At 50.6% G+C, this 26,433-nt stretch overlaps 2 protein-coding genes across 9 annotated transcripts in view; one reads left to right on the forward strand and one right to left on the reverse strand.

Moving 5' to 3' along the window:
• The window catches only part of LOC122624494 (mucin-5AC), a 97,798-nt gene extending 79,375 nt beyond the window's left edge, over positions 1-18,423 (reverse strand). For 2 of the 3 annotated variants that reach the window (XM_043804079.1, XM_043804078.1), the window contains exons 1-2: positions 17,822-18,423; positions 4,343-4,397 (exon numbers count right to left, since the gene is read on the reverse strand). The gene's annotated coding sequence lies outside the window, so the exon portion shown is untranslated. The remainder of the gene's footprint in view (positions 1-4,342; positions 4,398-17,821) is intronic. The other variant, XM_043804080.1, reaches the window with a different exon arrangement.
• The window catches only part of LOC122624497 (broad-complex core protein), an 81,806-nt gene that overhangs the window by 25,724 nt on the left and 29,649 nt on the right, over positions 1-26,433 (forward strand). For all 6 annotated transcript variants that reach the window (XM_043804091.1, XM_043804093.1, XM_043804092.1 and 3 more), the window contains exons 2-3: positions 4,539-4,560; positions 24,271-24,942. In XM_043804091.1, coding sequence (XP_043660026.1) covers positions 24,757-24,942 — 186 coding nt within the window. In that variant the 5' untranslated portion in view covers positions 4,539-4,560; positions 24,271-24,756. The remainder of the gene's footprint in view (positions 1-4,538; positions 4,561-24,270; positions 24,943-26,433) is intronic.

A 26,433-nucleotide genomic window follows, 5' to 3' on the forward strand; every position in this document is an offset into this window, starting at 1 on the left:
TAGGGTATTCCGTGCTTCGACCTGCGGATGTGCAGATCCCGTGTTCCCTAACAAGACAGTTGCGAGATGCGAGTTGCGACACTTTGCTGCGACTCCGACTGGGCCAGCTCCTCCTGTGTGTTCAAATTACGAAAGCGGCATTAATTTTTTAGAATCGCGCGTATGTGTTCAAGGATTGCGTTCGCGCAGCTTCTCGCAGCTTCTTTGGTCCGTCGGCGGGGTTTTTGGATACGGGGGGAGCTGGGGCGTTTCGGATCTGGTAAGTGGAGTCGCTCTGCGCGCTGGGCTTTGTAATAGGTAGTAAACGCGCGCGTCTGTGGAGGTAGTTGTATTATTTTTTACGAGCACGATATGTTGTGCAAAACAGCACTTGTTCCTTTCTATGCGTGGAGCCCCATTCCACTACATCGGTTAAAATATAGTATTATGCCCCGCTCCATAAACAAGCGAAGTTACTGGGAGGCGGGCGGCGGGGCAAGGGACTTGTCAGGGCAGGCATGTCACATCATCATCCCCTGGTGTCGTTCGTCTGGCGCGTTGCACTAAATAAAATGTATTTATAAAAATGTTGCATCCACTTATTATTAACTTTTTGCTGTGGACACTTTGCCCGCTCGATTTCCACTCGGTTATCAGTTGGACTGGTCGGATGGTGGGGCCGCTGGTGCCGAGTTCATTATTGGCCGACCGTGGCAGATGGAAGGGCTGAGGGGGGGTCGTAGGGAGGAGCAGGGAGGAGGGAGGTCTGGAGCGCAGAGCTCTGGCCGAAAAGTGAACCCTAATTCAGATTACAGATACCTAATAAAACGGCGCTATCGACTGCAATCGGCACATGCGAGTGCCAGTGCTTGGATACATGGCAATAGCCGATGACCCCACAGACCCCACCTGCCTGTGGCTGGTGGAGCTCGCCGCCGCCCCACCACGCCTGAAATTATTTTATGTGACAATTAAAATGCATTTTTGTGAAAAATGAAAGCCCCATGAATAATGGCAAAAAATATTTGGCGTCACTGGCTTTTTCTACATAATGCCCGACTTTTTTTACCGCAACATTTCTGCACATACACAATCCGGCGGGGGTTCGGTTTGGGCCGGCAATATTTATATTTGCCTATGTAATGATTTTTTATTAAAAATAGAAAAGAACCAACAAAACGAATGACGAAAATCGCAGCTCTGACCCGCTCCACCTTCACAGCGGCCACCATGGCGAAATTTATCGATAGAGCGTTAAAAAAAGGCCGCCAAATGAAATGTTAATTTTATTTTGATGTAATATTTAACAGCGACGCGTCGCCAGTGCCCCAACCCGCCAAAGGACCTCCACGGACACGGACACAGACACAGACACAGACACATATGGCGGCTTTATCTGCTGGCAGCTGACACTGCTAACAAACAATGCGAATCACTGCCACCAGCACTGCCATGACTTACAATGCCCCCAAAAAGCCGCCCTTCTTCCCGACTCTCAGTTTCCACTGTGTCCATGCCTCGGTGCAAATGCCATCCTGTCAAATCATCATAACAACAGCAGCGAGTAGAACGGACATGACTTGCAAGCCCCCAAATGGAAGATCGCCAAGGAGGCACCCACTTTCCCCAGCGATCATAGCCCCTCTGGATGGCCAGAGTAGATCTATTGAGACTACCACTCCATCATTTGAAGGTCGCATCAGTGGCATCTGAATCAGATGGGACTCCTGCGATGTGGTTCCAGGAGTGGGCTTGGGGGCACCCTGGCTCCACCGCGGCCACTAAGACTGCGCACAGCTCAGAACGAACGAATGAGCGGGCGGCACACACAGACCAACGCGCGCCTAGAAGGACGTGCACGCACACACGCACCGCACCGCACCGCACCGCACCTCACCGCACCGCACGGCATATACATATTCATGTGTGCAAAAAGAATGTAAAGTGTGTGCGCGGGCCCGAACGACATGCTAAAAATTTGTATAGAAAATTAGTTAAAAAATTACTCCGCAGACACGCGCACGCATGGCATGGAGAATGGAGTGGAGCTGTACGTGGAGCAGGAGCTGGAGCTGGAGGTTTGCGGTGGGGGCCTTACTTTACATATGCGCACACACACACAAGCATGCCCACACAAGCACACAGACTAGGCGGAGAGAGCAGGTCGCTCCACCAGTTAGGCACAGTTGGCATTAGTGGGCGGTGTTAGAAGTACGCGCATCCCCTTCACGACCACCCCACCCCCATCCCCCCGGCCACACACACACACACGCACACACTCACCTAAGCCCCAACCACACACACTCGCATGGGCCATGTACAATTTTAATGTTTAGAGTCGCGCGCGCTTAAAGTTTGTCATAAAGCACCCCATTAAAAAAAGGGCGAACAGCGAACCAAATGGAGCGGGGGGCCCTTTTTGGGGGAATGGGGATGGGGATGGGGAATAGGGTGGTGTGTACGCTGGATGGCAGTGAAAGTGGGTGGCAAGCGGGCGGTGGCGAGAGACAGGGAGCTCCATTAAATTAAATACAAATGCGAATTAGAAAAACTTTTCCCGTTTTTTGTTTTCGGCCCGCTTTGTGTACATATGAAAAATTAAATTGGCTGCTGCCCGCTTCGACGTCGTCGTCGCTGCTCAGAAATGCAGCGACCGTCGACTGTCACTAACAGACTAGCGCGAATGCTAAGGAGCCAAGACAGTGGGGGAAAGGCAGGAAGGGAAAGGGAAAGGGGCACGCACATGCCGTCAGAAAAGCAAAAAAGTTTTCTCGAAAAAGAAAGTGCTCGAAGGGGATGTAGTTGCGGGTGGGGGTGGGGCTGGCGGTCGCGTTGTATGTGGGTTAGGTATAGGGATAGGGATCGGGATCGGGTAGAGATGAGGGTTGCGGGGCGGAACGGAACGGAACGGCACAGGCTAAAACAAACAGTCGATTCGGAGCAGGCATGGATATAACTAGGGAAGCGGACCCGTCGGAGGCAAGGAGTCGCACTGCAAATGCTCTATCCTAAGTCAAATATCTCTAAAATACTGATACTTGAATGTATCTGAAATCGCACAGCTAGAGAGGAATAGCTAATTAATAACAGGGAATATATCGAAATGATATTCTTCAAAAGTTCCCATGCTAAATGATCCTGTGATCCGCAGACGGGCAAGTAGAAAGAGGGGTCATTGAGGATATCGATGGAGCTTCCCCCGCAAGGAAGGATACTCCCTGTGAAGCGTAGAGCAGCGAGTCCAATGTGAAATTATTTGGCAACGAATGCGCTGGGGAGAGGGGAGGGGGAAACGCACAAATTAAAAAATAAGCTTGGCAGCGACGCCGCCAAAAGTGGGCGGTGGGTGTGTGGGTGTTTGGGGTCGGGGGTAAGAGTGCTCTTCATCTGCACGCACCACAACGCACTTTTCCACAAATACATTTGCAATTTATGTACCTTTTTCTGGCTGCGACGCGCGAAATAATAAAAAGGGAGCACCGCACACACACACATTCGCGCGTAGGCAGTTGGAAAATGTTCTATATGGTTACATATTAATATGTGAGCAAGTGGGAGCGAGAAGAGGCGAGTTTACATAAGCCCCACCAAAAGCGAACGCAACTTTTTCCAGCTCGCGGGTGGTGAAGGAGGTGGGGTTCAGGGGGTTAGCTCAACTTTCTTTGCATACTCTTCCTGCCATGTGTGTGTGTGTGTGTATGAGTGTGAGTGTGTGCGTACCCCCGATACGATCCGATCCCTTCGAGGGTATTACCCATTCGGTTTTCCGCAGCCGCCTCCATGGCCCTCCCCCTCGTTACTCTCGTTTTTTGCGCTTTCGCTTTGTAGTTGTTTTTGGCAATTAACCAAAAGTGGTGGTGCCCGCTTCCCCGCATCGCCCCGCGCCCATCCCCCTCCATCACGGGGCTGTCACACGCATGCTTTTTGGATACCCTCTTCCGCCCCCACGCGACCCCCATCAGCCACTTGAAAATTTTTAAATATTTTTAACTGCTGCGCTCCACTCGCTCTGTTTGGTTAATATTTTTCTTGCCTGCCTGTTGTGAGTGTGTGTGGATGTGGGTGTGGGTGTGTGGGTGTTTGTGTTGGGGGTGTCTAGTGTTTGCCACCACCCCTGGCCCCCCTCCCATCCCGCCTTACCACCGCATACGCGTAATATATTAAACAAAACAAAAAGAGGCGAGAGCAGAGCGAAAAAAAAACAAAGGCTCCAAAAGTAGGTGGAGCAACAAATTTCAGCTCGCTTCTGACACTTGAAGCTTACTCTTTGGCTCTTCGACAATTATACATAGGCACATGCACATGCACGGATGTGGTATCCTTTTTGTGCCTCGCACATAATTAATAATTGGGCGCAACTTACCAATTCGAGATCTTGATGAGGTTCGCCGTTTCATAAGACCCTCCGCCTTGAAGTGCTGAAATAGAGTAGACATACATGAAAATCGGTTAGTTTGCAAATCGTTAAGAGACTACTACTACTACCACTACTCTAAGCACCAATATAATCTTGACCTTGAGCAATCCCACTAACCGACTGCATTTCTTGTATTTTGCAGCCCAAGACGACTCCGATCGCAGGTGAGTACCGTACCATAGAGTTTCAATCGGATTCTATTACGGATTCTAGAGGGCCAGAGATCAAATGCCATGAGCAAATAACCAAAGGGCGGGCAGAACACGCAGTTGTCTTGTAGTAAGCTCGAATCCGATAGGCAAAGCCAAAATGACAAACATGCATGTGAGGGATGGCTCACATGAACACATGAACACATGAACAAATGAGCACACACACACACGCACCCCTGCCGGGACACTCACACCAGCAGACGAGCTCCAGCTATTCCTATTGGCTAATTACTGCGAACCGAACTCTCGCTCCCCCACCACACTCAAAAATAATCTGCATATGTGTGCGCGTTATTTAAAGCAAGTCTAGCAAATATGCTGAAACTTTGGGCCAAAACGAAGACGAGCCCAAAAGACCCGAAGCACCTACCACCACCCATCACCGCCCCCCGTTGGCGACTGTGCGCTTGTGTGAGTGGTACGAAAATCTAAATTATATGCAGCAAACAACGACCGCCGCCAGCAGCTCCTGCCGTAAGTCTATCCCCATATGCGTGTTTGGCTGCATGCCGATAAACGGGGAATCCGTCTTCTAAGATTTTAATGCAGCTGCAAAAGTAGCGACAGCACACAGGCTCCAAGCGAATGTGCTGCGAACTATTGCTACACTTCAGGCAATGTCCTTAGACACGCCACGTACATTTCTAGCCTTCTCGAAGGCACGGATTAGTACCAAAGTCCCGAAAGAGCTTCGAAAGTTAAAATCATAGTTGTATAAGAGCCAATCACACCATCCTTCGGTTTACATCGCAACTGTGTCCTTGCGTTACCTAAACTTCACATGTATTCCCTAGTTTTGTTGGCTTGCCCCTAGCATGTGAGTTTTATTTTGAGTGCAGAGGCAGTCTGGCGCGCGCCACATGCAGCTTAAGTAATTTGTCGCAGTTGCCGGCTGCCTGGATGCGATGCGATGCTTTCCCTTTGCCTTTCTCTAACCCGGTTCGGGACCCAACCCTACTTTCTCCCATTCAGAAGGAACTACGCGAAACTACAACGAAGACGTCAACATTCACATCATTATCCAGCTTCTCCCTTTCTCCCTTTCTCCCTTTCTTCCTTTCTTACAACACACACACACACAGACACATACACGCACGCACAGGGGCTCTCTCTTCGGCCGAAAAAGGAGCCAAAATATGGAGAGCGAGGAAAAATAATACTTCGGGCGCACTTGTTGGCATCCCATCGCCGTCGTCTAAGAGCACTGGCGAGAAGAGAATCCCGTCCAGCATAGCATACTTCTTGGGGCGCTGTGTCGGGGGCGGGGGTGTCCTGGCGGGGGCGGGTGTCCTGCGTCGAGGCGCTACTGGTGGGTACTTTACTTGATGATTATGGCGACGATAATGATGATTGGAATGGCTTTGATGGCGTTGAAAATGAAGATTGCGTGTAGTAGATTTGCTTTGCTGCTGCCTCTTCTTCGACTGCCCGCTGTGTGTGCGTGTGTTTGTCCTTGCGCTTGTGTTCGAGTCTGTGTAATGCCGTTGTGTGGGTGAGTTAGTATTAGTAGTAGTAGTAGTGGTAGTGGTAGTGGTAGTGGTTGTAGTATAGTAGCAGTAGTAGTAGCTCACGTATAGAGCACAGAGGGGCGGATTTGGAGGATTTGGGGTAATGCGTCCAACTACACACTATCAGCATTTGATTTTATTAGGCTCATTTGTATGTGCGTAGTTGGCAGTGTTTACCTCGCCTCCTCACCTTCCACGACCCCTGGCGAGGGTGACGGGGAGGGGGGCTGAATGGCTGGGCGGTCATTGCGAGCAACAGGATGGCGGGTGGCCAGTCTTCAAGTGCTCCTGCTCAACTTTGACCTCCTGCGGCAGCAAAGGCGCTGGCGTCGCCGTCGCGTCGACTTTCACCGGCTGCGTTCTCTATTTTTCTCCGAATCACGCCAAAGCCCAGACTGAATGAAGTAGGAGGATGCTGCGAGCCAGCCATTCGGTTTCAACCGAAATCGCCAGCGTCTTGGGCAGTTAGTAACCGTTAAGACGTCGTGGCTGCCTAGTCGCGAGTCCTTCGTCCTTTGCCTTCGTTCGCTCTCTCCGTCTCTTTAGTTTAGTTGGTTCTTTATGTTCCGTGTCACGACATTCCGCCGGCTCGCAAGCAGCCAGGTAAACGGATCCGCGAGATCGCGGATCGGGGATCCCACAGGATACTTGCCTCTCTCTATCTCTCGGCATCCCCCCCCCCCACACTTTCCCTCTCTCTCTCACCATACATCATATACCATGTTTCGAGGGCAAGCGTTGCATACTTTTTTGGGGCTAGCGCGAGCGAGATGGGGAGCGCCGCAAAAGCCCAAGCGGGACAGAGCAAAAAGACAACGAATTAAAATTTAAAAACCGGCTCTCCTCACACACGCACAGTCACGCTCTTCAGCTCACACACACACACACATACACACACACACGCAGGCCATCCTTTTTTATTCGCTTGGTTATTTTCGTGCGTCGATTTCCCCTTTCGACGTCGGTGGGCGGTGGGCGTAGTAGCTCGTAGTTCTCCATTATGAACGCGTGTGTGTGTGTGTGTGAGAGTCCTTTTTATTTTCGTGCTTTACAAATTTTTGTATTTTTTATTTTTCGCTTTTCGCCTCGTCCTGTTTCGTTGGCGTTTTTTTGCGCGCGCTCCGCTCTCGTGTCGTCGTGTAAACGCGTTTTTTAAATTTCCCACTGCTGCCGGCATCGCACGGGGGTTGTTTGTGTGTGTGCGGTGCCGTGCCATGCCGTGCTTTGCTGTGTTGTGTTTGTGTGCGGGGGGTGGTGGGCGGTAGGCGGGTTGGCGGGCTGGTGGGCTGGTGGGCTGGCGGGGGGTGGACGCAGCATGCAGTGGGGTTGGTTGCGGATGGATTTTTTCCACCGCCGCACACACACACACACACGCTGACTCTTTTTTCCTGCTGCTGCTGCTGCTTCTTATCCTCCTCTTCCCGTTTTCCTTTTTCGCTGCTGCCTTTTTCCATTTCTTTTTTTTTTTTTTGTTTCAGCTGCTCTGCTGCGCTGCCGCTTTGGTTTTAGCATTTTCGTTCGTTTTTCGCATTTTTGTTTTGTTTCTGATTTTCCTTTTTGCCTGGCGTCGCTGCCGCTGCCACAGCCTCCGTCGGCGTCGCAGTCGCATCCTTTTTTTTAACGCCACACGCAGAAAAAAAGAGCAAACTTCGTCCTGCCCGTGTGCGTGTGTGTTTGTGTGCGAGTGTGTGTGAGCGAATAGTTGTTGTTGTGGCGGGACGGGGTGGGCGGCAAGTCAGCGAAATGAGTAATGAGTGTTTAGTACGTTGTTTGGCGGGTGATTTTTATGGCAGCGCTGCGGCAGCGGCAGCTGGGTAAACGGCGAGGGGGGACGCCAGATGGCGGACAGGGGACAGGGGATAGGGGGCAATTGGCCAGTGGACCGCGTCCAGTGCAGCAGCCAGTTGGCAGTGCGGAGCGAGCGAGTGCAGGCGGCGGATGGTCAGCGAAACGTAGCACAGCATTCGGGGCTACCTATTTGGCATCCGTCATCAGTAATCAGTAATCCCTAATCCTTGCCCTGCCAATCGCTTGTGTGTGAGTGTGTGTGCAAGTGTGTGTGTGTGTGAGCGCGCTTGTAATGACTTCAATTGTGTGCTAAACTTTCTATTCCACGGTCGCGCAGCTCCAGCAGCATCAGCTTGAGCACCAAAACAAAGCTCCGTCGGCGGGCGTCGCTGCCTTCGTCCTGCGACGACTTCGGGAGTCCTTCGGCTGGCTTCGGCGGCGCTTCGGTTGCTCCTTGCCAGGTCCTGCCGCCACCGCCACTGCCGCTGTCGCTGCCGGTCCTGCTGCCGCTCTGCCGCAGCCGGCGTCGCTGCCAGCGGCCCTGGGCCGTTGCGATTGCGACTTGGACTTGAATCGAGTTGGGTTTTAAAAATAACGTTAGTTGCTGTTTGTTGCTCGTTACGTGCGCGTGTTGCGACGCGAACCAAAACCCAAATCAGCCACCAGCGGAAACGGAAATTGAAACTGAAACTGAAACCCAACTGACGTCCCAGCTCGACTCTAATCAGAGGCCAAGACACACAAACCCAGCACAGCTCAAAGATAACTGACTGCGTGAATTGTTCTGCCGTGTAGTTTGTTTTTTTTGCAAGTGATTGTTAATGCGGCAAGGACAGCATCTCGGGATTTTTGGCATTTCCACCGTTTCCACCGCTTCCACCGCGCCGATTGTTGATTGTTTTCTTTTTGTTTGGTGAACCGCAGAGATGACAAGTTGTGCAATAAATCAAATCTAGAATCTAATCGAAGTGAAGGCCAGTCAAGGAAATAGGAACACCCAAAACCAAGTGATAAACCAGCCGATCCGGGGACAAATCAAAATACTATCAAATGCAATCTCAAACCAACCGATAGAGTAGCGAGCAACCGCAACAAAAACCCTGACAAACCTGACAAACCTGACAAACTGTCCCAGTAAAAGTGAGAGTGTGTGTCGCACGGAGTTCCAGAATTCCAGCCAGAGTCGGATCGCCAACCGGAATCCGGAGCAGCTCTAGGCGATCCCACGCACCAGACGCAGCCGGAGAATCAGACATGTAAGTGTGCTCTTTTTGGGGGTTTCGAGGTCAGGTATTCTGCCAATACATTGTTGTTTTATCTGAATGTATCTGAGATACATTATCTGAGGCACTTGCGTAACTATTGATCAATTCCACCATCGGTGTGCTTCGCTCAACGGATTTCCTGATTTAACTTATCTTCCAAACCCGTGTCTCCTTGGTGTGTAGTAGTATGTAATATGAAATATCTTGCAATCTGAGATAACCAAATATTTCTACTGTCAGGTTGCTAGTTCGTTATATAATATCGAAAAAGTAGAGGGAAGCATTCTTCCACCAATTACCTCCTGATTGGTACTGCCAGGATAACTCGAGGCATACCATTTGCACCAAGAGGAAGTTTTGAAAATATTTTCAGTAAGCTAACATTGTTTACGACTTCGTGTGCCAGAGACGGAATCTTTCCCAAATCCATTATCTAGATTGCTGCACTTCCCCTCGCGCTTTGATCGCACAATCCCCAGTCGTTTCGTATTCGTATTCGCATTCGCATTCCGTATTTTGTGTTTTGTGTTTTGTATTCCGAAATGGCACTGGATCGACTGGATCGCGGGCATTGAACTTGATCAAAGCGCTTCACGTGTAAACACTGGTGCTTCACGGCTGACGGGGGCGGTCTCTAATTTTCTCTCTCTGGCCCCATCTATATGGCTGGCGGCTCCGTCGTTGACCTCCTCGCGTATTACGTATACGCTCGATAGGCAGGCGAGGAGACATCGGCGCCGCCGGAGGGAGATGGCTAGTGCGTGAGCGGCAGCGGGAGCGGGATCGAGTGACTGCGGGTGACTAACCCAATGCAGTTCCAATTAGAACAAACGGCGACAAGTTCAATGCGATCATTTCGCCTTCGCAGTCGCTGTTTTCTGCCTTCTGCCTTCTGGCTTCTGCCTTCGACGTCGGCGTCTACGCCGTGAGGTTGTTGTCGAGGTTGTTGGCTGCCTCCGTCTCCGTTTGCGCCGCCTAGAGGTTAATGCCGGTTGTAATTGCAAAGCACCCAACCCAACCCGAGACCCAACAAAGGAGCGGAGCTTAGAGCGACTACAGTGGTCCCTGCCCGCGCGACTCGCCTGTTTCTGGCTAATCTGTGACTCGGTGACATTTGCGGTGATCTTGAAACGACCATAAACCGAACGAGACGCAGCAATAAAGACATTATAGATACGTAGGTAAAGTTGTGTATATGGTATATGGTACGTGTAGATACATTTATTCGTTTATGAATCGGCAAGAGGTCACTGCAGACAGGGAAACCTTAACAAAACAACACTCAAGACAATTCTTGAAAAATGCTAACGTGAGTGCGAGACCAGCAGAATTAAAAAACCAAAATCGCCACGCATGAATCTAAAAAATAAAAAACCAAAAACAGCTCATAAAAATATCAGCGACAACAACAAGAGGATGCAGCACTAAAATAAAAACGCTGCAAAAACAATGAAATTCGGACAAAAAATGGGCAAACAAGATGCAAGTGGCAACAAGTTTCTCAGACTCAGTCGCTCAGTTTCTCCTCAGGGCCAGCACATCTTTGCTCTGCAGTCTGCAGTCTTCTGTCTTTAGTCTTCAGTCTTCAGTCTTCGGTCTTTGTGCGTGCCAGGAGGAGGGGCGGGGAAGCAGGGAAATGGGAATCTGGGTTATGGCAAACAGGGGAGCCATGTAATAAAATGCCGTAATGGTAATGGTACTCGTAATGGTAACCAAAATATTAAACAACTCTTCGCCAACATCAGCAGAAAATGCAATTTCAAGGGAGGGAAGGGAAGCGAATGGAAGGGGAAGGCCCTAAAAACAGGCCGACTTTGGATTTGGGTTTGCGTTTGGGATGGGGCTCGAAATGTGGGCTACACTTTCAATTGGAACCCCTTGCGGGAGGGGGACTGGCGGGGCGGGGCGTGAAATCGGGCAATTCCGAGCCGAAGACGCACGACGACATTCTGCTGATAAACGCTCCGCTCCGATCGTCGCCAACTTTGTGTGCGTGTGTACCGCTTTGTGTATCTTTGGAGTTACATAGGGCGAAAGTAGCATGTTCCCCTGCCCGTTCCACTCCCGCTCGCAATCCCTCTATTTACAAATTGCCGCTGCCGATCTGCGGATCGGCGGATCTGCCCAAACATTCGCGTTTGCAATTGCATCGGTGTGTGGGCGGCGCTCGTTGATTCGTTCGCTCGCCGACGACTTTGCATTTCATTTCCCCCAATTTTGTCGGCCTGACAATGAATAAACAAAACTTCTAAATGGGCAATACCAGAAAACACAACAGAATATACGAACAGCAGAGCGAAAAAAAAAAAAAAAGAAAAAAAACCACAACCACACACATGGAACCCCCGAAAAAACGCAATTTTCGCTCGCTCGGTTTCGCTGCCGTCGCATGCGCAGAAAATTTGCTCGTTTTTTGGCGACTGCGCTGCAAGCAGCAAGCAGCGCTGTAAACTGCAGCGATCGGATCGAATGGATCGCAGAACGCAGATCGCACTGCTGCCGCCGCTGTCGACGTCGCTGCACTCCAAAAAAGCGAAGGAAACACACAATCGCACAAGAGAAGTATATAACAAAAAAGCGAGCAAAAAAGGCAAAAAGTAAAAAGTAAAAAGCAAGAAGCGAAAAAAGCGAATGAAACATACAGGCGGCATAAGTATACACACACACACACACACATCACAAACACTCGTGCACAGCGAATTCTCTGATTCAATTGGGCAGGCGCACACACTCGCGCACACACCAATACACACGCACACTGGCAGAGGGCAGCGGCACAAGCCCAACACATTTAACTGCATTTTTTCGGAACTCAGTTGAGCTTTTTAATTCGATCGGTTCAGTTACTAAAGTTAGTTCAGCCTAAACGCACAATTTCAATTTCAATTTCCATTTCTAAGTTTGAGCTCGAATTGAATAGCATTAGTGCCCAACCCACACCACCTACCCCCGCACCCTTAAGCAAACCAACACACACAAGGACTGGACAGTTCCTTCTGTTCTATTTTTTTGTGTTTTTTGTCAAGTGCACCCAAGCAAAGACCAAAGGACAATAACCATCCCGGAAAGGGAATCTAGTGCGCGATTCGCGCGCGTTTTGCAACAAAAAAAGAATCCAAGAATTCAAGAATCCAAGAATCGCAGAATCAGGAGCGGAGAAAGCGAACGCGAAAGCGAAAGAAAGCCAGCCCCAAAATCCCAAAGCCCCAAAGTTCAAGTGAATAATCAGTGTGCATCCCCAAGTAGTCCACCCAATGAAGCGCCGCCATGAGCAAGGATGCACCCACTGAGCGCAGTTACAAGCAAAGCAACCAGGTAAGGGTTTCCCATCCTACCCGAATCCATCCGCTTTGTAGGGCAAGGCAAATCCCGAACGTGCTAGAAGCTCCTTGATCTAAAAACATCCAGATCTATATCGACATACGCACATACGCACACACATCCTTGTCCCCACACGGATGCAAGTACAGATACACACTGAAATTTGATTCGGTTTCGTGGCCCGATCCATAAGAAGGACATTTGAGTCATCCGATGCAGCTGCCTGCGCTGCGCTCTCCCTCTCCGCCTTCGGGCTCCCCTCATTAGCACTTTGATGCAGAGTCACAAAAGCGGACGGACCGGGCCTAGACCCCTCCCTTTCAAGCGTCCAAAAAATTTCGGTGCATCTGCATACAAAGGCATACAAAGACGCGCAGTGTGTACAGATACAGATACAAATGCACAGATACAGATACAGATACAGACACAGATACATATACAATTACGGATACAGATGCACTGCAGGAAGCAGGGCAGCACAGTAGCCTCAGTCGCCTCTTTCTGCCCCTTTTCAGCTTCTCCACCCCTGGACTCTGCGCTGCATTGTTCCACTTCTCTACCACTCTACCGCACTGCCGCACTACCACTCCACCTCTCCGCTGCCCCGCCATTCATCGCTTACTCGCTTTTTCGGCTGCAGTCAGTCAGACTGAGGCTTCGTGAAGCTCACGGCCAAGGCGACTGCAGCTGAGGATCTGCACTCGGCCGAACACGAAGGCCGGTTGGGCAGGGTTCGGGAACGATCGAAAGTCAGCCTGAAACGGCGGAACTGCAGTTTGCTGTTCAGCGTCGCACTGAGCAAACGTCGTGTGGCAGCTCATCGCCAATTGCGAATTGCAAACTGTAAACTGCAAACTGAGAACCGTAAATCGCTCGCGCAAAGTGCAAGTCGCGCTGAATTCGCAAGTTCACATAATATCGGCATCCGCATATCCGCATATCTGCACATCCGCAAGCAGCTTGCTTCCACACCAATCTTGTTTTCGTTGCGTTTACATGTTTTTTTTTTTCTGTTAATGTTACTCGTTATATACATAGTATCCTTTTAGCAAAAAAAAACCCACTCAGGCTTCGGCTAATTCTATTTCGATCGCAATCGGTCTCAGGAATCAATCTCAGGATTAGCTCTATGGCAGGTAAGTCACGTGAGGAGAGGAGGTGTCGCTGAAACTTTTGCTTTCAATGGGTTGCTTCTGGAACTGGGCCAACAACGAGACTCAAATGGCCAGACAGGCACGCAGTCAAGCGATTCGGTGACAGGGTCCCCACTGCTCCTGCTCCACCCACCGATCTGTAGGGAAGGTGGTAACGCCAGCTTCCTCTTTTTGTTCTCCTAGTTGTTAGGGCGACCCAGACCCAGACCCAGACCCAGACCGAGACCGAGACCCAGACGAGTCACTCAAACGACAACAACACTCCGCCGGCCCCATCTCTATCCCCATCCACAACCATCATCAGCCATTCCCCATCTGCAAGCCACAAAGACCGGCACCCATACACTCGCACACTAGCGCACTCACACGCACACGGACACGGGCAGAGGCACAGACACAGCCACAGGCACAGTCACAGCAAGGTGACGTAATGGCAACTACTCCACTAACACATTTTTCTGCATTCCTGCAACGCGAGGAAGAGGAGAAAAAGAAGCGGTGGGGGCGGGGTGGGAAAGTCGCGCGACGAGAGAAAAACTGAATGAAAATTGCAGGCAGCCAACGAAGCGTGCCTAGCAAAAAGGAAGAGCGAAAAAAGCATAAAACGACAGAAACTAGAGACGCAGCCAGACTACGAAAGCCAGGAGGGGTTGGGGCTGTGGGGCACACACGTGGGACGTGCTGTGGAGCTCGGGATGCGAATGTGGTGGCTGGTGGCTGTCGGATAGCTGGATAGCTGGATGCTAGGAAAACAGAGGCGGTGGAGACGGAGGTGATGGCGATGGAGGAGACTCGCCAAAGTGGTGGCCCCGACTAGACGCTGTCTGCGTACTGTGTCTGTGCCAGTGCCTGTGTTTGTGCCTGTGTTTGTGTCTGTGTATTAGGGTGTCTGCGTGTGCGTACTAGCCATCTGTGTGTGCGAATGGCCGACATTCAAGGTTGTCGGCGCATAACTTGTTGTTGCCCTCACTGCAATTGTTGCTGCCACAGATTGTAAATGCTGCAAATGCAGTGCGGCAAGGGCACAAGTGCCCACTCCAGTTGCCAGCTTGTGTTCCAGGAAGCTCATGAGTGGAGCAACAGTAAAAGGACATCCTAAACGGGGTAACGGCCTGGTCGGCCCACTTGGAGCTAGTGGTAATCAGAGGCGGGCAGTTAGAGAAACTGCACAACAGACTAGCAACCAGTAGCACTTCCGTTAGCCTTGGAGACCAATCAACTGGAATCAACTGGAAACTGCGGCCAATTGAGAGTCGCATCGCCACAAGTGGACAAAGCACGCAGACGAGCAGCAGCTCCCCAGAGTTTCAGTTCCCAGTTCCCAGTTCCCAGCTCTCCACTCACACTCACATGACTCATGTTCTAGCACAGAGCACTTGTTTGGGTGCAGCAGCAGCAGTAGCCACAAATGCATCCGTCGCAGTAACAACAAATGGGGATCACGATGATGATCATAATGAACACGATCAGCGCAATGATCGTGTCATTCAAGGCCGCCGCAAATTGCGAGCGGTGAGTCGAGGAGTTGCAAAATAAACACAGAAAACAACAGACACAAACGCGAATGCGAATGCGAAGAGGCAACAGACGAGGACAGGGACATACAAAGTGCATAGTTATCGCTATAGACATATAGACACATGGACATACATATAGGCGAGTTCCCAAGTTCTCGGAAACGGTTACTCCAAGGCCAAAAGCCGGATAGACAAACAAATGGCACAGGCACAAAGGCTAGGAGATAACTCTTCTCCAGTCTTCCCTTTTTGCCTGCGTCTCTGTCACCCTCGCCTTCTCCCTTCTCCGTTCTCCGTTTGCCGTTCTCGATTCTCCGCACTCAATTCTCCTTTCTTCTGCGACCTGCCGCCGCTTCATTCGCGATGTTTCTATTTCTGCCCAGACACAGGAGACAGCAAACAGAAGATGGAGGAGACAAGTACGACAAAGATTTTGAAATTACTTGAAAATTATATTTTTCTATAGGATTTTTAATTCTGAAAGTACCGCATTCTAACAAATGTTGAACAACACATTTCCTAAACCCAGGGCAACTCTCGTTCGGAGTGCGCAATTCTTCACTTTGTTTTCTTCTGCAGTCTGCAGTCTGCAGTCTGCACTGCAATGCAACTCCCCTTTCTTCTGCCGCGCTCTCCCTGCTGCTTCTTCCTGCTCGGCTGGCTCAGTCAGTCAGTTGGTCATGAGTGTCATGTTCATAGTTGTGGGGTACTAGGACGTTCCGGGGAATGGGATCGGGAATGGGTAGTGCCAGTGGTAGGGGTAGGGGATGGTCATGGGTATGGGTATGGGTATGGGTATGGGTATGGGTGTGGGAATGGGTTGGCTCTGCCACATGGGCTTCTTCTTCGATGCACTGCCAAACGATCGGATCGCTGGTTAATTTTTTCGTTTATTTCCTGCACTTTCGTTGACAGTTTTGTGTTTTTCACTTGTGCTTCTTGTTCTTCTGTTCTACTGTGTACTTTTTCGAGTGAAGAGGTTCTCAGCTTTCATTTGAAGTTGGACGGGGGACTTGGGAGACACAGGCGAGACATCGAGGGTCGTCTTATATAAACCCTAAACCGTTGTAGATGGGACTTTTCTTTTTTTGGGCTATGCATGCAACGGGTAACCCGAGACCGGCTGCTTAACGGTAAATGTGATAAACAGTGACAATGGCCCTGACTGTGATGGTGAGCGACCTAACCCCATGGCCACCCCTCCCCCCTGGTCTTTGATCGCCCCTTTGCAGACAGCAGACTGCAGACTGTTCGCATAGTGGAAAAAAATAAGAAGAGTTGAGTAAAACAGCGCTGCGAATAATGGGCACAAAAAATAAATGTGTACACTTGGTAAGCCAGATGCGCATTGTACCCCCACAAACACAAATACACGCACACACATGCACACACACACTCGCAAGCAACAATGCATTGACATTCAGTATCCACAGAAGGAAGAAGCAGAAAGAACGGCAAAGATCAACGGCCAAGAAATTCGCCAGTCCCGAAAAATACACAAAACTTGGGAAACACACATATGTGTATGTTTGAGTGTGTGTTTGTGATGTATGTACGCAGGGCCTAAAAATAATGCCCCCTGTGGCACCCCTTTTCAGCCCCCACGCTTCTTCTTCTTCCCGTTGGAAATTCGCACACACGAGGCGATCCGATCGGATACGATTCCAGCCGAGCAGAGAGTAGGGTACTGGAAGGGGAGTGCGAATGGCGATATGGCAACAGGAAGGGGAAGAGAGCGGGAGAACGGTCGATCGGGGAGAACGGGAGGGGGGAGCCCTAGCTCTCTCTCTCGCGGTTGTGGCGAGCACATTTTTTATCTAATAACCTTGTGCAATGTTATTAAACCCCAAAAGTTTCTTAACCTCGGCGGCGATGTCGACAGCGACAGAGACGTCGGCAGAGAGCAGCTTTTTGATGAGAAATGCTAATACATTGCAGCGTGCGTTTGTGTATGTATGTGTGTCAATTGATCGCGAGTGTATGTGTGCCACATTGCGCAAAATGGTCTATAAAATTAATGAGCTGGCCACGCACATACACATGTGCACATACGTACGTACACACGAACGCCTATGTAAATGCATCTCCATATCAATATGTGCGATGCAAATGGGAACGGGAATTGGAATTGGAATGGGAATGGGACTGGAAATGAAGGCAGTCGAGCTAAAAGCAAAAAGCAAGAAGCAAACATGCAAAATCCCCATGTAATGCGAATTAAATTGTGATGGGAAGAGGGGCGGCAGAAGAAAGGGGAGTGCAGCTGACTTTCGCTTTGCATTCGCTCTTCTTTTTCTTCTTTTTCGCCTTCGATAGGCTTCTGTGCTTCCACTCACTTCACTTTTTCCCACTCGGCTGCTTCCTTTTACATTGAACTTCACATTTCAGTTTTCGCGAATTTTATTTGCTGCGCTGGCAACTTAGAACCTATTCCTATTCGATAAAACGGTATAACAAAAGCAGTTACGTTGCAGTAATTTCGCTAACTCAACATTCGCCGTTCCCATGTTTCTTTTTTTGGGAAGTGAGAGCGGGATAGATTGATAGGCGGTCAGAATGCAAATTGTATATGCACGTATATACGAGTATTTCGGAACGCAGCAGAAATGGCGCAGTTTACTTAGCCTCCCTCTCTTCCTTTTCTCCTTCGGAATACTTACAGTGATCTCCCGATAGGCGGCTCCACATCCACATCCACATCCAGGGGTGAACGCACTCGCTGCGAGCGACGCGGATGTTCCGCTAGAGAGAGCGGATTCGCATTTCGCATTTCGCGTTTGTTTGTTATTTTCGTACGACTTTGCAATTTGCAGTTCAACGTTCATTAGAGCGACGGCGGGCCAATAACTGATTGCCTGGCCCCCTTCGACGGCGCTGGGGCGGGAGGAGAGTTGGGGTCTGGGGGGTGGGTAGCGTTTACTGCAGGCAGCGGCGAGGGCACAACGCAACACTTATCGGTTACCGGGCGAAGCGAAAAGCTCGCGATAATGGCCGCAATCGGCGTCACACTTTGGAGTTGCACGAAGCCCAAAACGAAACGGCACGCACTGCGCGGATGAGGAGCGGGGGAGGAGGGGCGGCGGGTGGAACGCTCGCCAAGTTCAAAGACCCCAATGACAGGGGCAAAAATCAGCGAGCACAACACCACGATCACTTCACATCACTTCACTTACTTCCTCTTTTCTTTGGAAGAGACACCAAAAACAACAAGTAAATAGCACCCAACAAAAAAATAGGAACAACTCCAAATCCGTGGAGGGATGGGAACCAATCCGATCTGCGAACTATACGAAACTAAGCGACGTTGGAAAATGTACGCGCCGATCTAGCGCAAAACTATTCGCAATTCCACTCGCGGTCTTCCCATTTGATTTGACTCAAGAGCAGTGCTTCGAAACTTACATGGCTAGTTCATACCCTAAACGATAGAGGAGCATGCTAAACCCATTCGTCGGTAGCTAGCACCATGTAACGCCATTACATTTACGCATCGATTCTGGGCGTAGTCATGGCAGCTTTTTTCACCCAACAATCATGTTGATCACATTTACTACTAATTTAGAAAATGCCAATAAGAGGATAACTAGTTATTTGGGACAACCGGGTATCGTTGAGTCGGAACTATCGACCATATTATTTTTTCCCGTTTGTCTACTAGAGAGAGAGAGCGCCGCCAAAAGCGCTCAAATAGAAACTAGCGGAGAATAGAAATAGTTGAGTGAGAGAGATGAGTGCTCCGCGGCTCACTTCCAGTACAGTCGGAGTCCGAAACTGGAAGTCAGCTTGTATGCGTGATTGGTAGGGGGTGAGGAGGTGTGCGGAGGCTGCATTGCTCACTGTCTAGCACTATTGCAGAGCCTTCCTCCCCTTCCCCTTTCTTAATACCCAGCCAGCACACTCAGCCCACTCACGTTGGTGCTCTCCCACTCTCCTACTCTCTCGCTATTTCGTATTAATTTGAAGCTTTTCGACTTTGGCTGGCAAATTTGCGAATTCGCGCGGGGTAAACGACCGAATGTCCGACACACGATGACTAGGTTAAGGTGAAGGTCAAATTAGCAAAAATGCAAAACAACTAAGCAAAAGAGAGCGAAGAACGACGAAGAGCGACGAAGCTGACGGCGCAGTCGCAGCGCACTAACAATAGAAATCAACTTTGTCAGCGGGAATGTTCGCAGCACAGCGCAGGGGGATGAGGTGGGGATGGGCATGGGGATGGTGGCTAGCAGAGCCAAAACAAAACAAAACAAAGGAAAAGCAGGCAGCAAAGCCGAAGGCGGGGGGAAGAAGAAGAGCCTGCTGCGAGACAAAAGTGGTGAGGCTCTTTTTTTTGTAGCAACGAAATAGTTCCAGACAGGAAAGAGGGGTGCGGGCTGCAGGCTCTTCTTCTTCGCTGTCTGGTGCGATCCTCCTCCTTTTGGAAGGATAAGCGGGCGGCAGGGAAGAGGCAGAGAGAGGACTGTTTGAGAGTGTTTGACCACACGCTCGTGCTCGCGCTCACGCTCACGCTCCAACACCATCGCAGAAATGGCGAGCTTTCTAACGCTCTCTCGCTCTGGCTATCGCCCGCTCTCTGTCGGTCTCACTCTGCCCATTAGGCGCAACTAGCTAGGCAGCGACGCCAGCAGAGGCGATTGAATTGGACGCGAGACCTTGAACTTGGACTCAGTTTACGAGTTGAAGAATTGGGCTTTGGTTTTGTTTTGAATGCCTATCTCTTCCCGCCTTCCCTCTGCGCGCGCTATTTCGCTCTAGCACCTCCAGTGGGTGCTACTCGTTCCATGTGCCCCTCCTCTCCTACCCCCCCCCCCTTACAAATGCTTACAATTAGCGTAATAGGCGAATTAACACCCGTTAATCAGATGCCCCACAGGGCCACTGGAATAGGTACCCATGTATGTATGTATGTGTGCCTGTGTGCGGTAGTGCAAATGGAAATGCAACTGAAAATGCCCCGTTGTGTGGTGGTAGGTTGTTGGTGGGTTAGATGAGTGGGTGGCGGTGGGTCCCTCTCGCCTTTGGCGTCTAGCATTTGTCTAGCCGCACACAAACACATAGACACCCACACGCGCACACAGTTGAACACTGCACTCTGCATTTTGCATTTTGCACTGGTTGTAATGCTCTCCTTGCCACCGCCCACTCTCTTTCTCTCTCCGCCAGTGCTAGTTTTTGCACAGAACTTTCGCTTTCACCACTCTCGGTGAGTGTGTGTGCGGTGGTGTGTGTGTGTGAGTGCTGGCCGTTAGATTTTACATTTGGCCGGCACTCGGTGCTTGGAAGGGCGGTGGGGGGAAAGTTGCGAGGGGGCATTTGCAGTGTGTGCGATTCGCCATGTGGAAATGTGATGTGGGCGCCACGGCGTCTAGCCGGCAACAAGTGGAAGGGAGAACGTAACGTGGCCGAGGTGGGAAAGTGGATGTGGACTGACCTTGTTGAATGCTTTGTAAGCTGTCGTAGACCAACTTGACACGCGTCCTGCCTCTCGCACTGGGGGGAAAGCGGAAAAGAGGGAAAAGAGGGAAATGGGGAATTGGGGAAGGGGAAATGCTGTGTGCGTGTGTGCCTAATGTATGCATGTATGCGTGGGCATGTGCATAACTAACGCGGCCAACCTTGAGAATAGAACCGCACACAGACTTGGAGACAGCGAATGGAGCACAAAGGCGATGGCAGAGGAGAAACCAAGCAAAGTTTCGGACAAACAAAATAGAAAGAGAAAGCAAGGGAAGGCAACAGAACCAGGCGGGGGGAGGGGAGGACCGCGAGGGGCGGCAAACAAGTTTGCGAGGGTGGTGCAGCAGATATGGCACTCCAATCTGATCCGATCGGGCCACCTACACCTACACCTACACACGCACACACACACGCACACACACACACACAGACACACACACATGGAGACTTCTATTTTCGCCACGCGCATTATACAATTTAGTTTCCAACTGAACAAACTACTATACTGGCTGCTCTATCTAATCGCGTTCGCCGCTGCTCTTTTGGCTTTTTATAAGCTACAGCGCAGCGCAGTCAGCCAAATAATTGCTTTATTCAAACACACACACACACACAGTTACTTTTGGGGCGAGCCGAAAAAACGACTGCAACGAATTCGACTTTTTCTAGAACTATTTTGAAGGCGACTGCGAGTGTGTGCGAGTGAAAGAGCGAGAGCGCGAGAGCTGGCTAGCGAAATGCGGCAAACAAAATTTGAAAATGTAGTATTTAGCCTTGAAAGTTCGTAAGCACTACGGGCTCACTCACACAGCGAACGATCTCTGCCAGAAATAAAAAACGACAACGGGAGAAAATATTATATGCATGGGCTATTTCTTATTTCTTCTTTTTAGTAGCTGAAAGATCTTCTGAACTGATGATCTATTGCGGGGGTTCCCCCCCTCTTTTTCCCACCTTTAGGGGGTTGCTTCAGTGTGTGTGTGTGTGAGTGTGAGTGTGTCAGTGGGTGGGTTGGGTAGGGGGCGAGGGGAGACTCTCTTCCACTCTTTCTTCACCATTTCTAGTTAGTTATTAGTCAGCCGGCAGCAGCGCAGCGACTGCGACGCGTTTGTTTTGTTCTATGCACAAAAATCCGACTCTAGTATAAAGGCGGGCGAGCGACAGAGACGGAGAGAGCGCAGCAGAACAGAGATCGAGAATATAAAAAATTCGGCGCTGGACTTTTTGTGCAAAAAATGCTTTTTCGCTATGCTCGCCCGAATGGGTGTGTGTGCGTGTGTGTGTGTGTGTCTGTGCGCGCTGCGTCTGGGAATTCTACATTCTAATACGCCTCGAGTTCGGATCTCCTTCTCTGTCGCTCAGCCTCGCTCTCTTTCGCACCGTCCTGCGGGCAAGCCTGGCGCTATTGCTGTCCTTGTTCAATCCTGTGGACAACGGAGCGTGCGCGCGATCGCTCTCTCTGTAGCGCTATCCCTCTCGCTCCCGCATGCAGACGGGTGGCACGCACACAACGGCGGATTGCCAAAATTTTGGGGAATAGTTTCGCCTGTGTGTGTCGGTGTGTGTGTGTGTGTTGGTGTGTGCTGACTTTTTTCGGCTGCCTAATGCGCTTTTTGTTTCGGTCGACGTCGGCAGAGGCGGCGACTGAGGCTGAAGCAGCGACTGAGACTGGCACGGCACTCTCTTCTTCTTTAGCGCGAATTCAGTTGAGTTTCTACGCTTGCAATCATCAAACGCAACAAACACAAAACACACGGAGAACGGAAATCGGAGAACGGACACGGACACGGACACATCCGCCATATCCGCGATATCCTATCGACCCATTGGATAGCCGAGACATCCGCAGATATCCGCACATCCGGCCGCGGATGATCCTGGCTCGCAGCCCCCTCCCTCCCGCTCGGGATCTCCGAGCTTGGCTCAGGCCATGATATCGCCCATTCAAATTAGTTTAGTTTAGTCATCGGTTCGGTTCGTTCGGTCGGTCGCTCCCCCAAATCGCACGCATTTCGAATTAGTTCGGTTCTGAGTTCTGCGGTTCCAGAACATCCAGCTCTCCACAAGTCCAGCACTTCAGCACTTCAGCACTTCAGCTTTCCGGCTTTCCAGCTTTCCAGCATACTAGCCTTCAAGCTTTCGGCTAACGGTTCATCCTCGCCGCGTGCCCGTGTGTGTGTGTGTGTGTGCCGTGTGTGCGAGTGCCGCTATTTTTTCCTATTTTGTTCGAGTGCAAAAAAAAAAAAAAAACAAATATTGCGTATACGAAAAATTGCGTATACGCCAGCATAATAGTTCACCCGAAATTCGCAGATCCAGAAATTCAAAGTTTGCGATACGAAAGAGAGCAACAGCGAAACAAAAAGCACTGCAAATGCCCCACAAGCTCCAATAAGAAGCGGGTCTAATCAGAGCCGGGCGTCGGATTCCAATCAGATCGCCAGCTGGAGAAAGGTGAGCCTTCGTGCAATTGGAGTATCAGTGGGAATGGGAATCCGCATGGGAATCCGAATGGAACCAGTCTGGCTACCGCCTAATGGGCAGTAATAAGATGACGATATCGTGGCGAGGGGTGCTATTTTAGTGCGGACACATCACTCATACGTACATATCAGCGCTGCTGGCTGGCGTATAAAAAAGTGCACTGCGCACCCGGCAGACTTATCTAATAGTTTTCACTTTCAATGTCGAGCGAAAGCTCTGCTGCCCCTGCCGCGGTCGCTGCCTCGCTGCCTCGCTGCCTTGCTTATCGCGATTCGCAATTCGCAATTCTCAATTCGCATTTCGCAAACCACCCGGCGCGAGCGGGACGGCAACAGGAGAGAGACAGGGAGAGGCGACGAGCGCAAGAGAGAGAGAGCGGGTGAGAGGGTGAGGGAGAGGTGAACTGCCCCGAAAGTTTTCTGTATTCAAATTATTTATTTTTTTGGGATTTCTTTTCTGCAAGATGTCCAGATGGGAACAGAGCGACCCCTGTCCCCGTGCCCGTCCCCTTCCCCCCATCCCCCCTCTGATGTTCCCGCCGCACCGCTCCGCTCCGCAGCGTACAAGTGTTCTTGGTATATTCGCATTTGTTATAGTTCGCTTTTTGCACTCCTCCCATTTGCGATGCGTTGGCTTTTTCACTCCGTTTTTTATGGCCCGTGTTTTTTTTTCCTCCATTTTTTTCGGCAGTGGTGCACTCGTTATAAGTTTTTTGCTTCTGCTGCTTCTTCTGCTTTTGCTGGTTTGCTGCTTTGCTGCTTTACTGCTTTGCTGCTTCTGCCACCGCGAGTGCTAATTGTCGTCTTGATAGTTTATTTAATTTTGATTCGCCGTGTGACATAGAAATGGTTTTTGCTGCTGCGTCGTCGCCGTGGTTGACATTTTAAACTGCATTTGTTAACAATTTTTAAACATTTCGCATAGTTGCAAGCGAAACAGTAGCAGAACAGGCAAAAAACGCAAAAGCGAGCAAAAAACCATTGCAAAGCAGAAACAAATGCACAACTTTCAGCTAGCGCGGCACAAATCCGTCAGTGAAAAGAAGCAGCAATTTCACTGAACCTTACTGGTGGGGGTTTGGGGGTTTCATTTTGGGGGGCTGATCCACTTGTAATTTCAACTCAAATTCTAATTGTTTGCTCTTCTGCTTTCCTCCATTTGCTTGCAGTTAAGTAATCATTAGTGAAAGGTCCATCTGCAGCCCCACAGTCTCACAGTCCGGCAATCGGTCAAGTAATCAGCAGCCAGAAGGAGCAGCGCAGCGCACAGGATCGCATCGCGTGGCATCGAATCGCATAGTATCCTTTGTTTCGGTGGGCCAGGCCGCCAGAAAGCCGTCAAAATACGCAAGAAGGTGACCTCGAAGAAGGCCAGCGTTGTGTCGGTTGACGACGATCACAACAACAACAACAACCACAACAACGACCACAACGCTCGGCAGCCCACAAACAACCCAACAACAACCACAACAGCAAACCCAAGCACACCCACAACAATATCAACACCAACACCAACACCGATAGCAACGCCCGCAGCCACGCCCACACCCGCTGACCCAGAGCAGCAGGAGTGCCCACAGCCGAGGAGCAACAACCAGGTCCAGACTCAGATCCCGATCCACAGCCCGAACCACAGCCAGACACAACCCATCGAGATGGACGACACACAGCACTTCTGCCTCCGCTGGAACAACTACCAGAGCAGCATAACCTCGGCGTTCGAGAATCTGCGGGACGACGAGGCCTTCGTGGATGTGACCCTCGCCTGCGAGGGACGCAGCATCAAGGCCCACCGCGTCGTCCTCTCCGCCTGCAGTCCCTACTTCCGCGAGCTGCTCAAGGTGAGTGATCCTCCCCCAACTTTCGTAGCGCCCCTCGAAACCATAACTCCTGCAGCCCCATGGGTGCCAGTCTCGGTAGATTAGCTCTCCACATGAAAGCCAAGCTGAAGCACTGAGGGGGCAGACAGGGGAACCACAGCCTTAACATTACGCAGATAAATGGGAAAAGAAAACACACAATATTTAATGGGGCCTCTGTGGTGAAATGTTTGCTTTTGCAATTGCATTCACACACTCACTCATGCACTCACGCACTCATTCACACACTCACACACTCACAGTTGCAGCGGATGCAGCAATCTGCGCGCGAGTCTGTGTGCGTGACCTACTTAGCACCCATGGCAAATTTCTCCCTTTTTTGTTTTCTTTTCTCCCTCGAGATCTGCGTCTTTGTTTCAGCCGGTGCCCCACACATGTGCAACAGCCGCCACAGTCGCTGCAGCATCCTGCTTTCGTGCAGCACACTGCATGCCTGGCTTGGTATTTGATTGCTGGTTGGACTGACGAATCTGATCGGTTTGGGCTGCCAAAGGGCCAGCTCCGAAGGAAGACCAAGTCCTAGCCGCCATTGTGGCAAAGTTTGCTTAGCCAGAAGGTGGCGGGGTGGTGGGTAGTTGTGTGTTTTTGGCCAAAGTGGCGTGGCCAGGAGCACGTTTAGTTGGGAGGGCTGGCGTTTTGCTAGCGTTTTAATTTATTTAGTTGGCCGCAGTAAGAAAAATGACAAGAAAGGCACCGGCAGCCGCGATAGACACAAAAACACGGCAATTGTCGACGGGCTGCGAGGAGGGGAAAGGGGAAGGCAGTAAGAAAGGAAGGAAGAGTTGTGTGTACGCCGTACAGTCGAAACACGTTATGAATTCCGGCGGCGCAAGGCGGCAGAGAGTTGCAGTGAAAATGAGTCGATGGCGGGGACTTTGCGCTGGGACAACGCTACGTATGATTGATTTGTGTTGCCTGATCATGCAACGCACGCGGATCTGCGGCAACTCGCAACTCGCAACTCACAAAAGGCGGAACTAGAGCAGGCTCAAATGAGACCGCACGGGCCATTTCACCAGCCGGCTAGGCTAATCCTTGAAGTTGGCCCGGCTCGAAGTCAAAGTAAAACTGGCAAACTAATGCAGCCCGCCCCAAAAGGCCGCAGTTTGGTTCATTATTTTTATTATGACATTAAAATTATGTGATTCGCTGTTGTTGCCCCAACATTTACGTTTGCCCGCCAAAACTTTGGCGCTGCCTGCATTCTGCATTGAAAATATTTGCACGCAATTGCGGTTTTGAGCGACAGGGACGGGCTGGCTAGTTAGACTAGTTAGAGAGGGACGGGAAGGGACGGGACGGGATGGGACGGGACAGCCTCGACGTTTGCCATTTGCATTGTTCGAGCTGTCATTGGAGCCCAGGAGCGGAGGACCTGAGGAGCCCAGGGCAGCAGCAGGAGGAGGAGGAGGAGCAGGAGGAGCAGGAGGAGGTCCTGCAGCAGAAATTATA

Source organism: Drosophila teissieri, chromosome X, assembly GCF_016746235.2.
Source record: "Drosophila teissieri strain GT53w chromosome X, Prin_Dtei_1.1, whole genome shotgun sequence".
NCBI lineage: Eukaryota > Metazoa > Arthropoda > Insecta > Diptera > Drosophilidae > Drosophila > Drosophila teissieri.